At 46.8% G+C, this 16,842-nt stretch overlaps 2 protein-coding genes across 2 annotated transcripts; one reads left to right on the top strand and one right to left on the bottom strand.

Annotated features, from left to right (window-relative positions):
• Window positions 1–913: 913 nt before the first annotated feature.
• zbtb25 (zinc finger and BTB domain containing 25) lies at window positions 914–7,888 on the bottom strand. Its single transcript, XM_084377328.1, has 3 exons — window positions 7,794–7,888; window positions 4,494–4,674; window positions 914–4,072 (listed from the first exon to the last, which is right to left on the bottom strand). The coding sequence occupies exons 2-3, from the start codon at window positions 4,664–4,666 to the stop codon at window positions 2,875–2,877; spliced, it is 1,371 nt and encodes a 456-aa protein (XP_084233454.1). The 5' UTR covers window positions 4,667–4,674; window positions 7,794–7,888; the 3' UTR covers window positions 914–2,874.
• A 2,541-nt stretch (window positions 7,889–10,429) lies between these two features.
• On the top strand, window positions 10,430–13,516 carry LOC311271885 (kelch repeat and BTB domain-containing protein 11-like). The gene has a single exon (XM_084377831.1). The coding sequence runs from the start codon at window positions 10,717–10,719 to the stop codon at window positions 11,890–11,892; it is 1,176 nt and encodes a 391-aa protein (XP_084233957.1). The 5' UTR covers window positions 10,430–10,716; the 3' UTR covers window positions 11,893–13,516.
• Window positions 13,517–16,842: the final 3,326 nt, after the last annotated feature.

Here is a 16,842-nt window from a genome sequence, read left to right as displayed (position 1 = left end):
TTGACTCATCAGAACATTAAACTTTTGTTACGTCGTTAATCTTCAGATAAAAGATGAGTTCTGAACATTTTAGAGTTTTTATGGATCTTCAGTATGAAGTTAAGTTAAAAACCTGAAAACTTCTCGTGATGTTGTTCAACAGAACTGCACCCATCTACCTCCAAACACTGGTCAGACCACACGCCCCAGCGCAAGCACTTCGCTCTACTACATCAGCCGGCCGGCTGGTACCGCCATCGCTGAGAGCAAACAAAGGTCGCTCCGTTAAGTCCCAACTCTTCTCTGTTCTGGCGCCTCAGTGGTGGAACGAACTCCCGACCAACGTCAGGACAGCAGAGTCACTCACCATCTTCTGCAGAAGACTCAAGACTCACTTGTTTAGACTTCACCTGCAGAGCATGACACTGTCAGTGTGGAAACTCAGTTTCCGAGAATGCCTCCGGTCAGCTTGGTGCTCAGCTCTCTGCTGACGCCTGCTGGACACACTCTGTTACTGCAGACAGATTTTAAACAGGAAACTCAAAGGTCCACTTCCTGCTTTGAATGAGCCTCTGAAGACCAGGAGCTTCTGCTGAGAGCTCCAGAGAGAGCTGGTTAGTTTGACTCTTTTCTCCTTTCTCTTTTATAATTATCGTCATATGAAGCTGTGCTTTTTCTTCATGGTGCTGCCTCTGTTGGCTTCCAGGTGTTCCCAGGTGTTTCCAGGTGTTTCCAGGAGGCCTGTGATGTCACAATGTCAGTGAGGGATTCTTTGTTTCAAACAGTTTGACATGTTTTAAATAAAGTTTTGTCTTGTGACACGTTGTGGCTGCTCTCTGTGTTCGATCTGATCGTTAATGTTCAGATCGAACATTTAAAGATCTGTCGCTCTCCTCAGACTCCTCAGCTGCGCTCTGATTGGTGCAAAGAGACGTTAATTTACAAAACTTTATTGTTCCATCAATGCAAAAACAGACGTCTATGTACAAAACACGTCGACACAAACTTCCTGTTTGGATTCTTTTTACAGTGAAACACAGAATGAAGACGACGTCACTGATCAATAATCAATAACATCTCAACAGGACAGTCCTGATCAATGGATGCTGGTCACCTGACCACAGAGAGGAACCGCACACACCTCCAGTTAAAGGACCATTATACTGTTTTTTAAAGTTATACGTTGTGTGTACACTGTAGTACTCTGTGTACTTGTACACATTCAGAGGATTTGAACGTGTGAAGAGTTTAAAGAAATAAAGAAAAAACAGTTTCTTCTGTTTCTGTAATTATCATTCGACCGACATCGAAGTGAACCTGAACACACCAGCAGGCTGACATGATGATTATCATTATATTTAAATGACCTCTTTATTAAGACGTATTTCAGACATTTTAATTGTTTATTGTGACGTTTTACTTACTTTTAAGTCACATCGAGCTGCGTGTTCAGTGTGAAGACTGAAGGAAACTATTTTCACAGGCGTGAACTGAAACCAACTAAATAAATCTATAAAGTGCTGAACGATCAGAACAGAAAACAATCTGCAGAAATGTTAACAGGACAACACCTTTTATAAAACAGTGTAACGACCCTTTAACAGAAGTTCAGTCGGGTGAAGCTTCAGCTGTAGCAGACAATAAAAGAGTCAGTGATTGTCTGACAGAGTTTGGATCAGATTGTCGTGAAGCTTTGATGAAATGACACAAAAGAGCAGACGAAGGCACTAAAACTGATCTACAGACAGTCTGACATCACACTGATGGTACGTTCAAGGAACAGTCCGACATTTTAACGTGCGTCTTCCTCAGAGGCGTTCAGTGTCCGCCGGAAAGCGTGGAAGATCCGGATTCAACACGTCAGTCTCAGTTTTCACAGAAACAAACAGGAACCAATGAAATGTAAATGTAAACAGGATGTGATGTCTGAATTAACTTATTATCAATCCGCTGATTATTTTCTGATTACTGAATGAATCCACGCTGACGTCTTCATGGTTTCTTTTGTTCCACAACAAACTGATTCTTTTCGTTACAGTTTTTAAAGGGGAACTACCGTTTTTTACAACCTGGACCGGCGACAGCCGGCTTGTTTACCTGTAGCTGCTACTGCTACTTTTTTTGCAACATGGCTGAATATTTTTCCGATTGTGAGGTGGTGGACGATGACTTTGTTTATGATGGACGTCCTTACTGTTTTGAGCCAGAGTACACAGATGAGGAGCTCGTTGAAAGGAGGATGCGGAGGCAGAGAGAGGAACAGCTGGCCAAAGAACAACAAACGGCTGCGGCTAGGCTAAACGGCTCGGTCAACCTACAGACCCCGGATGTTGATAACAGGCAACTCAGAGGGAAATAGCACGAGCGTATCATAACACAATATTGGTGAAATGAACTAGTTTCACAGCAGATAATGCTCATAGAGGCTGCGCTTCAGTGCCCCGTCACTCGCATTATATGGATATACGCGGCGCTCCACTGGATCTAATTTCGTCCGAACGACTCCAAATGACACCAAAGTTATCTGGGTGAGTAAATGATCGTATTTTATGCTAGAAATAAGGTCCAGGTTGTAAAAAACGGTAGTTCCCCTTTAAATATCTGCTGATTGATTTTCTGTCGACTGATCGATCAGTTCACAGTCGTCCCCCGGCAGTTGATGACCACGGCACCGATCACATGACTGATTGACACACACACACACACACACACACACACACACACACACACACACCTGCACAGGTACCAGACCATCACACAGCAGCAGAGACAGAAACAGAACGACAACACAAACCTCAGAGTCCAGTCTGAGAGAACAGGTTCAGAACAGAAGCACCTGTGTGTTCAGTCACGGCACTTGGTGGTGAAACACCTGCCGTGGTTCACCTGATGACATCACTCGACGGGCACGCCGTCCACGCTCTCCTGGGAGATCTCAGAGTCCAGAGAGTAGCAGGAGCTGCCGTTGTCCTGAGTGTCCCTGTTGGCCTCCTCAGAGAGCGTGGCGGTGCCGGCAGAGGCCCCGGCCCCGCCCCCTCCCCCGGGCTCTGCGGCACCCTCGCAGAAGTGGGCGGAGGCCTGGAAGAGCTGGCTGCAGAGGCGGTTGTAGCGGTGGTAGCGTGACGGCTTGCCAGTGTGGGTGTACATGTGCTCCTGCAGCTGGCTCTTGTGGGCGAAGCGCAGGCTGCAGACGGCGCAGGCGATCTTACGTTTACGAGAGTGCAGGACGGCGGGGGTGGGGCTGGTTCCGCCTCCTCCTCCCCCCCGGCTCCTCCGCAGCTCTGCAGCCAGCTGGTTGGCGAGCGCCTGACTCTGCCTCAGCGCCTCCTCCAGACATCCTGCATCCAGTTGCTCCTGGCCCCGTGGAGGCCCCTCCTCCGAGCCGGCGTCCAGCTCGCCGCCCTGCGACAGCCCCTCCATCAGGCGGGTGGGGTCGAGGGCGTGGCTGAACAGGTGCTCTCGCAGGCCCTCAGGGGAGGAACAGCGCTCTCCACAGCGGGGACACAGCAAGACCAGAGGCCGGTCTTTGAACAGGAGGCTCTGACTGGGACTGCTGCCCTGAGCTGGAGACGGAGACCCCGCCCCCTGACCCTCCTCCCCCTCGCCATCCTCTCCCTCCTCCTCCTCCAGCCGCTCCTGCTTGATGCGAGTCGAAATGTCCGAGTCGTCTCCTGATGCCACGGAGCAAACATTGCGTAGCGCTGAGGCCTGGCGGTCTGATGGGACCCCCTCCAGTCCAACGGTGAGGGATAGCTGGGAGTGGGACCGCCCCCCCCGGCTTGAGGAGCATCCATCATCAGGGGCCCCACAGGACACTGTGGTGGACTTGGGGACCCCGCCCGCCTCCTTATTGGCCAGCTGGGAGGATATCTGGATGCCATACAGGTTGGACATGCGTACCACGTCGGTGGTGGCGTCGGTGGCACCTTCGCCAGGTTTCCGGCACAGCTGGTAGGCATGAAGGAACTTGATGCCTTCCTGCAGCCGGCTCTGGTCCACGGGCTGCTTGGGACACATGCCGGTGTACATGATGTGCAGCAGGTAGCTGAAGACGTCCGGCTGGATGTCTGTGGGCTGGATCTTTATACACTCACTGAGGACAGACATACAGACAGACAGACAGACAGACAGAAGGAGACATGGCATCGTCAACAGAACCAACAGTGTTTGTTTGCCCTGCGTCAGGACTCTCAGGTGAGCTGTTAGCTGTGTCACACATTCAGGACCTTCAGACCTCTCTGTTGATGCAGAGAGCAGAACAACACAGAATCGTCTGCAAAAAGTTGAACCTGGTTTGACTTCTGCATCATTCTACAGATACTTCTTGGCTGATCAAATAAATGTGTCCTGTGTTTCTACTGTTTACCTCCAACTGTCATGACCAAAGACAAACTAGCTGCTGCATAAAGACTCCCTCCTGAATGAAAAACAAAAACTTATGTCCTGTTGCTAACAATCATCCAAATTCGAACCACAAAACTGAAGCTGATCCTGTAAGAAACAAAAAAATGGACCTGGACTGGTGGATGAAGATCATCTTGAAGTAGTTGGAGAAGGCGGCGAGCACGGCACGGTGAGCTTTGAAGTAGACGTTTCCGATGGCAACGGTGCAGTCACACAGGAAGCCGAACTCTCTCTGAACGTTGAGCTGCTGCAGCAGGAAGAGGCTGTGAGACGACACCTCCATGACCCACTCTGCAAACACACAACACAACATGACGTCCTCTGACGGAGAGTCACACTCATCTGAAATGTGTTTCATGTCTGTGCGATCAGGTTTGTTTGAGTTACGACTCTAACATCCGGGACCAGCATTCACAGGTCTTGGCTACTTTATGCAAATGAGGAGGGTCCAGTGCAACCCGTACCCTCTGGAAAATCCTGAAGAACTTTGAAACTGTTGATCTAAAACGAGAACACGTTCAGTCTCCTCACGGTTTATTTCTCATCTGAACTGTATTCAGAAACACACTGTGCCAAATATTTTAATCATATGAAACAAGCTGCCATTTAATCCTGAGCTCCATCAGAGCTGTCTGAAAGATAATAGTTTCCTCCGTCCCGTCATGTTTAAACTACAGCTTTTAGTTTTGCTGCTTGAATGTTCTGTGATATTTGCTGCAGTGACATTAAACAAGCATGGAAACCTTGAATGTGTCTGAAAGCAGCAAGTTTAACTGATGAAATCCTTTGTTACAGCTGATGTCACAGCTCCAGGTCACAGCTAGCTTGCTGCTAAATCCTGTGTGAGAAACCACGACAACAACCGAGTCAAGGACAATATGTCTTCAGATGTCCCAGCAGCTGGGAAACAGTGAAGATGGTGATGTAGCTGATACTCACTTGCTGATGTTATATGTTAGTTTAGCATTAGCATCAACTTTAGGGTCCAGAGGGAACTTACTGGGCCTCATTCATGTAGCAAGTGTTTTTATTAACGTTTGTCATTCGTTCTTTTTTCTTCATGAAACTGAGCACAGCACCGCCGATACTTCACACCGGACCAGCAGCTCTGAGTAAGTTCTGTCTGAAGTCAAAGTGTAAAGTCGACATGAAACGATACGAGACTATCGTCCAACCTGCAGCTACAACAGTGACACCGAGTGGTTAAACCGTCAACTACAACATAAGAATACAGCGATGCTTCGTAACTGAACAGATGAAGTTATAACTCTATAACAAAAATATAATGAGGCTACACATGCTAACTGTAATTAATGAGTAGCTAGCTGTTCATCAGAAAGTTATCTAACCTCAGATATTTATTGCCAACACTGTAACATCAGTGACTGATGTCAAACTCTTTCAGGACGATGCTCCATGACGACCGCTGTCTTACGGAGGACTTTAATGAGACCAGGTGTCAGATTTAAGACTTCTACTGAGGTTCAGATGTCAGCAGAGCGTAAACTGAGTCTCAGTTAGAAATGACGGACTAGGCAGAGTTTGAACTGACACGGAGCTGCTGTGGAAAGTTGTCATGCTCGACTTTAATGCACCTTTAAAAACAGTGAACATACTTGAGACTCACGTTCTGCTGTCAGTGTCACCTGACCACCTGCTGGGTTCTGAGCACCGGACCGCTCAGACTGAGACTTATGACTCTGATTATTCACACCTGTGATTTATATTAAAACACATAAATATGAAATATAATAACAACAAATGATTGTTTTTCATCATCAGAGTCAGTGACAGTAAAGTGAGTCTGATGCTAATGAACTGCAGCTCTGAACTCTTTGAGCCTCTTTTAGCTCTTTGTTTTGTTTTGATGATTGATTCTTGATCAATAACAGACGAGACGTCACCTCGAACACTTTCTGACTTTGTGTCAGTCGTTATCTGACGTGAACAGCTGAAGCTGGAGGACAAGCTCCATCTTCTCTCTCCAGTTTTAATCACTTTGTTTAAAACTACATTATCCATGAGGCTCAGCAGCCGTCACCATGGAGAGGAATCAGAGGCAAAACACGTTTCCATGGTTGCTGAATTTAACCAGAAATTGACCCAGAAATTAAAGTGAATTAATTTTAATCTTCCACGTCCAATCAGAGTTTGAAGCTCTCTGATTGGCCGTGTGTTGGTGAAATGCACCCTGGGAGTCGTAGTTGACGCGTTCTGTTCACAGACGTCTTGTAGTTTTGGCTTTGATCTTTTTCTTCTTCTCTTGTTGTTCAGAGAGTTGCAGGTGTTCAATCAGCCAATCAGAGCGTCGGTTTGCATTGACGACACGGCGATCAGTTATCGATCATCATCGAGTCCATCCTCACCTCCTCCATCACCGTCTGGTACGCTGCTGCCACTGACAAGAGCAGACTGCCGCGCATCATACGCTCTGCAGAGAAGGTGATTGGCTGCAACCTTCCATCCCTTCAGGACCTGCACAGCTCCAGGGCTCTGAGGCGTGCAGGGAGGACCGGGCCAACCCCTCCCATCCCGGTCACAGACTATTTGACACTCTCCCCTCTGGCAGGAGGCTGCGGTCCATCAGGACCAAAACCCGCCCGCCACATGAACAGTTTCTTCCCGTCTGCAGTTGGGATCCTCAACAAGTCCCGGGTCCCCCACCCCCACTGACTCCTGCACTCAAACCCACCTCTGCCCTTGAATCTTTGCATTACATTAATGCAGATTTTGTACATCCTGTATTTTTAATATCTTCTATATTTTATCTTCCGTCTTTATTTATCAGCCATCCCACACTTTTTGCCTGTGTTTATATTGTATATGTTATAGTCTGTTTGTTTGTTTATTGTTTATTGTCTTCAATGCACCTTATTCACCAAGAAAATTTCCTCGTCCATGTAAAATCCCTCTTGGCAATAAATCTGTTTCTGATTCTGGTTCTGATCACTGATCAATAATCCATCTGTCACTTCTTATAAACCACTGTGACTGAAACTTTATTGATCCTCATCATGGACAGCAGCTTCAGACCTCCACCTGCAGTGACCTCACACCACCCCCAGCAGGCTCCGCCCACAAGGACAGGTGGGCACGAGGTCAGCTGCTGACCTGTGACCTCACTGAAGGTCACACACACACACACACACACCGTCTCTGATCCAACAGACCGGAAGCTGGACCCCCGCGCGACCAAACAATACCGTTCCGCGCGTGCACGTCGTCGTCCCGCGCCCGCGCGGCTGCAGCCTCCTCCATCCTCTGCCTCATTCACATTCAGCCACACGCACGTCCTCATTCATCTACACGTACACAGGCGCGTGCTCACGCCTGTCCGCGCCGCACACACCCTCTGTGTGTCCGTGCCGTGCACGCGCGCCGTGCCCGTGGGCCGTTAGTCGGTGTCTTACCGCAGAAATGTGCAGATTGTCTTCAGGTGCAGGAGCCGATTTGTTGCTGCAGATGATCTCGCAAGAAGCCGCGTCACATCTCGCGAGAGGAAGGGTCAAAGGGGCTGGTCACGTGATCCGACTGTGTCACCCACCGACGTGTGATCAGTGATCAATAACGGCCTGATTGATCGGTTTATGTTCATTTCAACACAATAAATACATAAATACAATAAACACAGCAGGCACGAGACGACAGGAAGCCACGGAAGCCCCGAGGGGCGAGCGAGACCGCGTTTCTTCCAGACACATGTGACTGCTGGAGAAAGTGTTTTATTTTCCTTTGATTCTTTGAATCTTGTATTTTATATGAAGCTGTGTCTTTTATTGACAGTATTTATAGAGTCAGCTGTTCATGTCTAAATAAAGCAGGTGTGGTGCTCTGTACCTCTGACTCTCCATCAGCTGGACGTCCTGGATTGAAATAATCCAGCTTTTATTGTGAAGTGAGATCAAACAGGTTGTATTGATCACGTGATGTATTTCCTGTGTGATGTTAACAGTCAGCAGGAGATCACACAGTAACATGTGACATGATGAGTTGTGGTGAGGTGAAGCTGCTGCTGAGCACTTTAATAACGTTTCATTCTGAAATCTCATCAGCTTTTATTTTCTGAACCAAACATGTGGCTGACTGCAGGTCCAGTGTCAGTGTGGGTCTGACCTGCTGACCTGCAGGTCCAGTGTCAGTGTGGGTCTGACCTGCTGACCTGCAGGTCCAGTGTCAGTGTGGTCAGTTCAGAACCGTTCATTTGTTTACAGTAGTTTGCTGTAAAAAGCTATAATATGAATGTATTTATGTTAAACTACATTCTTTAAATCTAATTACAGTCGTCAGTCATCAACCCAACACAGCTGTTTTATATGTTTTATATTCACAGTAAAATGTGTGTTCAGTGTTTCTTTATGCATCAATAAAAGTGATTTCCTGCAGGTGAGGCTGTGTGAGGCTACAGGTGAGGCTGTGTGAGGCTACAGAGACATAAATAATAATAATAACGATAATAAATTCTCTGTATAATGAACCCACCTGTCACTGAAGCAGAACTGTGACGACGTGCTTGTTGGATCAGAACTTGTTGCAGGTTTAAATCAGACAGGTGTGATTCTCAGTGTCTGACAGCAGGTGGAGCCATCAGTACAGAAACCAGGTGTTCATCACTGATCACTTTAAATCTGTTTCATCCACATTTAATCCTTCGACTCAGAACGTATCAGCGATTTTCTCTCCACAGTCATCTTTATTCCTCAGGTAACTTTTGTTCTTGTGTTTCTGTGTTTCTGTGTTTCTTGTGTTTCTTGTGTTTCTGTGTTTCTTGTGTTTCTTGTGTTTCTGTGTTTCTGTGTTTCTTGTGTTTCTTGTGTTTCTGTGTTTCTTGTGTTTCTGTGTTTCTTGTGTTTCTTGTGTTTCTGTGTTTCTGTGTTTCTTGTGTTTCTGTGTTTCTGTGTTTCTTGTGTTTCTGTGTTTCTTGTGTTTCTGTGTTTCTTGTGTTTCTCTGGAGTTTTGTGTTAATTCACTGTATTTAATCTCATATTAACTTTTTGTAGTTTGATTATTAAAACAAACAAATAAAATCTGTGTGTACTCCACTGCATCTCTGAGGGAATCATTGTACTTTATACTCGATTACATTTATCTGAACTCTTAATTTAATCATCAGTTTATAAAAAATGAGTTTCATCAGCTGGAACAGTAACAGCAATACTCGAGTAGAAGTAAAGATATGGTGTTAAGAGATTACTTTGGTAACAGAGGAATAATAAATACATTAATTCATTAAAGAATGTGGCATTAAGTAATCAGTAAAGTAACTAAAGTTATCAGGTAGATGAAGTCAAGTAGAAGTATAAAGTGGCAGAAAATGGAAATGCTCAAGTACATCAGATTGTACTTAAGTACAGTACTTGAGTAAATGTACTTAGTTACATTCATCAGTGAAAACAAGTTCTTTGTGTAACTGAGATGATTAAAGCACTTCCTGTATCTGATTACATTATCATTTATCGGGTTTGTAGCCTGGAAAGTAACTAAGTACATTTACTTAAGTACTGTGCAGGTACACATTCAAGGATCTCTACTTGAGTATTTCTATTTTATACTTTTACTCCACTACATTGGTTTGACAGCTTTAGTTACTAGTTACTTTTCAGATTACCTTCCTGTCCAGATGAGTTGAATTTTGTAAAAAGTACCCAGAAGTCATACTCGAGTAAAAGTATCGGATGTTAAAAGAACTTAAGTATCAAAGTAGCAGTAAAAGTAACTACATCAGATAAATGTAATGGAGTAAAAAGTACTTTGTTACATTTAGTTCTACTCTGTATCAGTACTTTGACTGCAGTAACAGATTACTTCTTCAGCACTGCAGTAGAACCTGTGATAAATATAAAGAAGTGTCTCATGTTCTGTACTGGGCCTCAGCAGGTCCTGGTCCTGGTTCAGCAGAGGCTCATTGTTCGGCGGGGGACAGCTGCCTCCCCTCCGTCCTCCTGCAGAGTCACAGGGCGTCAGCAGCAGAACACAGAGTCCAGTGTGAGGCCGGTCCGCTCGGTCACTGAGCTCTTTGTGTCCGGGGGGGGGGGGGGGGGGGGGCTCTGCAGCCAACCTCCCCACTCAGCAGGCGGGGAATCCCGGCATCAGCAGCCACCGCGCCCCGGAGACGAGGACGGAGTCTCCGAGGGGAGGTTTGTTACAGGAAGGCCGGATCAGAACCAGGAGCAGGATCAGGACCAGGACTGTGAGAGGAGGAGGGAGGAAAACTTGTAGCAACAGAGAGAATAAAGGAGGAGGAGAGGGCGGTACTGAGAGGAGTCTGGAGCTCCAGACGCATAATTGTCTCCGACAGGACCTGGATCGATCTGATCCACGTTAAACCCGGAACAAATGGAGGCCGGTGAGGGTGCGGGTCTGAGCTCACACCTCGGCTCGGCTGCTGCAGAGATGCTGCCGCAGATCAGCGCAGAGAACTGCTACGAGCTGCTGACAAAAGCCAAGAGGAGCGGCGCGGAGGAGCAGAAGGAGCGGCTGTACCGGTACATGAGCGACCACTACCTGACGGTGCTGCGGACCCCCGGCGTGTACGGCCGGCTCACCGCGGGGGAGAGGGAGCACATCCTGGCCCGGAGAATGGACGGGACCAAGGTGCTGGCGGTGGCCGAGACCTGCGAGGTGTTGGAGCGCGGGGGGAGCCGGGAGAACAGCCGGCCGCAGAGCCCGCTGCTGGCCGCCCCGGAGGACTCCGGCCAGCGGCGGGTGTTCTGCCTCCACCCGGAGCGCCGGCAGTGGGAGGTGCTGACCAGCCTGCCGGAGGAGATCCCGGCTAAAGGCTCCGGGATGTGCACCCTGTACAACTACCTGTTCGTGGCGGGGGGCATGAGGGCGCACGGGGACGGCCGCTCCAAGGTGTCGGACCGGGTCTTCTGCTACAACCCGCTGACCGGCTCCTGGAGCCAGACCCGCCCGCTCAGCCAGCCCCGCTGCCAGCTCAGGCTCGTCTCCATGGACGGGTACCTGTACGCCGTCGGGGGGGAGTGTCTGTTCACGGTGGAGCGCTACGACCCGCGCGCGGACAGGTGGAGCCCGGTGGCTCCGCTGCCCAAAGGCTCCTTCGCCGTTGCGCACGAGGCGACGTCGTGCGGCGGGGAGCTGTTCGTGTCCGGCGGCTCGCTCTTCTACCGCCTGCTGCGGTACGACTCCCGCAGGGACGAGTGGGAGGAGTGTCCGTTCAACGAGAGCCGCCGGCGGTCCACGGACATGGTGGCGCACCGAAGCCTCGTGTACCGCTTCGACGTGGACCGGGAGCGCGCGGGGGTGAGCGTGTACAAGTACAACACGGTGGTGAAGGTGTGGCACGGCGGCGCGTCCTTTCCGCTCCGCAACCCGCTGCCGTTCCGCTGCGCGGTGCTCGAGGACCGGATCTACTGCGTGAACCGGAGCCAGACTCTGCAGTTCGAGGTGCGGGAGGAGCGGGAGGGCTTCCTGCCGGAGGTGCTGCCCTCCCCCGCAGAGGCCAGAGGGGCCCTGGTGCCCTTCGTCCTCTCACTGGACCGGGACAAGTGAGTTAACCCGGGATAAGAACACAGCGTGCCTTTTGGTTGCAGTCCGGTTCGTTTCGTCACTTGTTGCTGACGGAACATCTGGACCTGAGAGCCGCTGGACTCAACCCAGCTGAATGTTTGAGTTGATGCAGTTTTAAAGCAGCTGGACGTCATTAATTAGGCCTTATGATGTCATCTCATTAACATCCTAACTTCACAAAACATCACGCACGCGCGCACACACACACACACACACACACACACACACGACCTTCATTAAACACTCAAGCTGTGTCCGAATTCAGGGCTGCATCCTTCAGAAGCCGCTACGTCACGATCTCTGCCGCCCAGGCCCGAAGGAGAGTGGACTGAATGGATTTTATGGTTTTCTGAACGTTCAACATTTGGAAAGTGAAGGCTTTACTTCCAACGCATGATGCTAATTTATGCTGTATGCTAATGCATTACCAGCGTCACGTATTTTAACTGAAAGTTAACATCTGGAGGTTTTATAGTCCCTTGAAGTTTAACATATCTGGCGTTGGATGTTCAGATGAGTAAAAACCGAGTATAAACCCATTACTTAAATTTGAATGTCATGTCTGCGCCGCTTGATGTCGCCATTTCTTTTGCTTCCTCTTCTTTTTCGGGACTGAGCAGCGGCGCGCAGAGGATCTTGGGATATGTGAGGCCGCGAAGGATAGTAGCGGTGAGTCCTCCGAAAAGAGGGAAGGCTAGGCTGCGTTTGAAGGAGCCTTCGAATTTGGACAGCCTTCGCGCAGCGTTGTGACATAATTGACCTTCAAATGCGCCCTTTAAAGGATGCAGCCCCTGAATTTGGACACAGCAGCTGAGTCACCTGCAGGTGAGCTGACGTCATCATTCTCAGAAGGGTTCAGGTTGTTTTGGCCCCGCCCCCTCTCATCATGATCTTAAAGACATTTCATTTTATTTTATTAACACCAATAAAAATAATCGTTTAATTTTTCACCTCGTGATTAAAATGAAATCTTTTTTCTAACGAGGTGAAACAGAAGTTTAATTCATTAATAATCCTGTCAGCTGCTTTTATTTCTTCATGTGAGGAGCTTTATTTTGACAGGGCAGTGAATGTTTCCTCTTCCTGTACAGCAGTGGACAGCATAGTTCTGGACCAGAGTCTGGACCAGGTTCTGGAGGTCTGCTGATGATCTCACCAGAGTCCATTTGAATGTTTGTCATTTCTGAGGGTAATCAGATTACTCTCCTGTAGAGTGTCCTCATGAGTCCAGACAGACGTGAGGACGGACCGGAGCCTCCTGAGGACTCATACTGGACTCTGATAAACTTGACGGTGACTAACTGACCAATGAGAACGCAGCATGATGCGGAGAACCCGTCCGTCATGGGAACCTTTTCTGTTCGACTGGAAACAACTGGATGTTTGTTTGTGCCTCGATGAAACAACGCGTCCAGCAGAAGAAGTGCATGCTGGGAAGTCTGGGATGTTTTTGATTTAAAACCATAAAAAATTGTTGAAATGCAAAAATATGTGAAAGAAAAAATGTCTGAAAGCCTCAAAGATCCAGTTTGAATGGGATGTTAACGTGGGTCATGTGGTACCCTGCAAGTATTCATGTTCTGCACTGAAATAAAAGTACTGATGAGCAGAACCACGTGTCAGAGTCACTTTATCACTGGACTCTACAGTCCACAGATCTACAGTCTAACAGATCTACAGTCTACAGATCTGCAGATCTACAGTCTAACAGATCTACAGTCTACAGATCTACAATCTACAGTCTACAGATCTACAGTCTAACAGATCTACAGTCTACAGGTCTACAGATCTACAGTCTAACAGATCTACAGTCTACAGGTCTACAGATCTACAGTCTACAGATCTACAGTCTAACAGATCTACAGTCTACAGGTCTACAGATCTACAGTCTACAGAGCTACAGATCTACAGTCTACAGATCTACAGTCTAACAGATCTACAGTCTACAGATCTACAGTCTACAGGTCTGCAGATCTACAGTCTACAGATCTACAGTCTACAGATCTACAGTCTAACAGATCTACAGATCTACAGTCTACAGATCTACAGTCTAACAGATCTACAGTCTACAGGTCTGCAGATCTACAGTCTACAGATCTACAGTCTACAGATCTACAGTCTAACAGATCTACAGATCTACAGTCTACAGATCTACAGTCTAACAGATCTACAGTCTACAGATCAGATGTGTGTGTGTTGATCAGAGTATTGATCGCTCTGATCCTGATGTATCAGGTCTGTGACATCAGCTGTTGTGTCATGTGATCGTGTCTCAAACAGAAGAATCAAACTGTGTGCAGGTCTGATGACGTGTCCTGCTGCCTTGCTCAGCAGCTGCTGCCTTGCTCAGCGGCGCCCTCTGCCATCAACACTGTAAAATATGACAACTTAAAGCTGCATTAACTGATGTGTAGTTTGTGTCCACCAGGGGGCAGCAGAGCAGCACCGACACTGATCTGTAACTACAGACATGATGACGACCAGCAGAGCTCAGATGTAACTAAGTATATTTACTCAAGTACTAAAGAGAGAGTGTCGCCAGGCAGAACGAAAGTGGAGAAAGACCAAACTTCAGGTTCACCATGAAATCTACAAGGATAGACTCAATCATTACAACAAAGAAATTAAACAGGCCAGACAGTCCTTCTTCTCTAAAATCATTAATGAAAATATCAACAATAGTAAAGTGCTCTTCTCCACTGTTGACCGACTTATTAATCCACCATCTACAACCCCATCAGAAATGCTGTCCACTGAAAAATGTGAAGAATTTGCTACATTTTTCAACGATAAAATTATAGCTATCAGACAGAACATTAGTGCATCAACATCCAGAAATGAACCTACCCTCCAGTTCTCCAGGAATATGACTGCTACCCATGTCCCACTTTGTCCTGTTAGACCAAAAAAAACTAGACGATATCGTTGGGCAGCTCAGGTCCTCCACCTGCTGCTTGGACCCTCTCCCTACCAAATTCTTTAAAACTGTTTTTAGCTGCTTAGCACATGAAGTATTAAACATTATTAACTGCTCTCTTCAATCAGGTATATTTCCTGCAGCACTTAAAACAGCTGTTATTACACCACTTCTGAAAAAGAGCAGTCTTGATGCAACAGTTATTGCTAACTATAGGCCCATCTCCAATTTACCATTCCTCAGCAAAATACTTGAAAAAGCAGTTTACTTCCAGCTTAACAACTATCTAACATCAAACAGCCTACTAGACTTTTATCAATCTGGTTTTCGACCTCACCATAGCACAGAAACAGCACTTATCAAAGTTGTGAATGATCTGCATATAAACACAGATTCTAATAAACTATCTGTCCTTGTGCTCCTGGATCTCAGTGCTGCCTTTGACACTGTTGACCATGATATCTTATTAGAGAGACTAGAACAATGGGTTGGCCTATCTGGCCCAGTTCTAAACTGGTTCAGAACTTACTTACAGGACAGGCAGTCCTTCGTGTTCATTGGAGACTTTGTCTCAGACAAAGTAGGTGTTATGTGTGGAGTACCCCAAGGCTCGATTCTTGGACCATTATTATTTAATCTTTATATGCTCCCACTCGCACATGTTATAAAGAAACACAACATAAATTACCATAATTATGCAGATGATTCACAACTGTACTTATCTATATCTCCGGATGACCTACATCCCATTCACTCCCTAACTCAGTGTATTGAGGACATTAACCTGTGGATGTCACAGAACTTTTTACAACTGAAAAAAGATAAACCAGAACTACTCATCTTTGGTGCAAAGGCTCAGAGACAGAGAATTGCAGCTCATCTCAGTTCTCTGTCCCTGGAGAGCAAAAGTGAAGCCAGAAATCTGGGTGTAATCATAGACAGCGATCTAAACTTTAAGAGCCATATCAATCACATCACAAAATCCGCTTTTTATCATTTAAAAAGTATTTCAAAATTAAGAGGCTTCCTGTCAAAAGCAGACTCTGAAAAATTAATTCATGCATTCATAACAAGTAGACTAGACTACTGTAATGGTCTATTTACTGGCCTCCCAAAATCAGCGATTACAGTTAATTCAAAATGCAGCTGCACGCGTTCTCACTGGAACAAAAAAGTTCGAACACATTACACCTGTTCTTAGATCCCTACATTGGCTCCCCGTCAAAATTAGAATTGATTTTAAGATTCTGCTACTTGTATATAAAGCTCTAAATGGCCTCGCACCTCAGTATATAAAAGACATGCTCATCAGATATGAACCAGCAAGAACTCTCAGGTCCACCGGCAGCGGTCTTTTAACCATCCCTCGTACTAACTCCAGAGCAGGGGAGGCTGCCTTCTGTATCTATGCCCCAAGTAAATGGAACACCCTGCCTGAGGACCTGAGAGACGCTCCTACGCTGAGCATTTTTAAAAGCAGGTTAAAAACCTTCCTTTTTTCTAAAGTTTATGACTAAGTTTCTGTGTGTGTGTGTGTGTGTGTGTGTATGTGTGTGTGTGTGTCTGTGCGTGCGCATGCATGTGTCTGTTCTGTATATTGTAAGATTTCCAAAAGCTGCATGCGCTGGTTCTTTGTATAATTGCACAGACTTTCTGCACTTGTCTTGTAATCATGTTGTCGCTATGTATAAAGCACATTGTGTTACATTGATTTGTATGAAATGTGCTATAGAAATAAAGTTTGATTGATTGATTGATTGAAAGCATAACTTTGTGGTACTTTGAATGAGTATTTCCATTTTCACTCAGTAGACTGTTGGTGTAAATGATTAATCATCAGGAAGCTGACATGCTCCCAGAGGAGCCCTACCAGAATAAAAGTTTTGGCAATGCTGAGATAAGAAAACAGCATGAGAGCAGAATACCAGTCCTGGAGGGTTCAGGAACCAAAGAGGATGTGGGACATTCAAGTACTAAGCTTAACATAGTACGACCTGCTCCTTTAACAGTCTGTT

This window comes from Pagrus pagrus (assembly GCF_965226575.1).
Source record: "Pagrus pagrus genome assembly, chromosome: 16".
Classification (NCBI taxonomy): domain Eukaryota; kingdom Metazoa; phylum Chordata; class Actinopteri; order Spariformes; family Sparidae; genus Pagrus; species Pagrus pagrus.
The sequence above is the reverse complement of the archived record's forward strand: the minus strand, read 5'-3'. Positions and strand labels throughout refer to the sequence as shown.

Coding starts and splice junctions, on each gene's coding strand:
- zbtb25 (XM_084377328.1), bottom strand. CDS start 4,666: ATGGAGGTGTCGTCTCACAGCCTCTTCCTGCTGCAGCAGCTCAACGTT. Junction 4,073..4,493: donor ATCTTCATCCACCAGTCCAG/GTCCATTTTTTT, acceptor GTCTGTCCTCAG/TGAGTGTATAAAGATCCAGC.
- LOC311271885 (XM_084377831.1), top strand. CDS start 10,717: ATGGAGGCCGGTGAGGGTGCGGGTCTGAGCTCACACCTCGGCTCGGCT.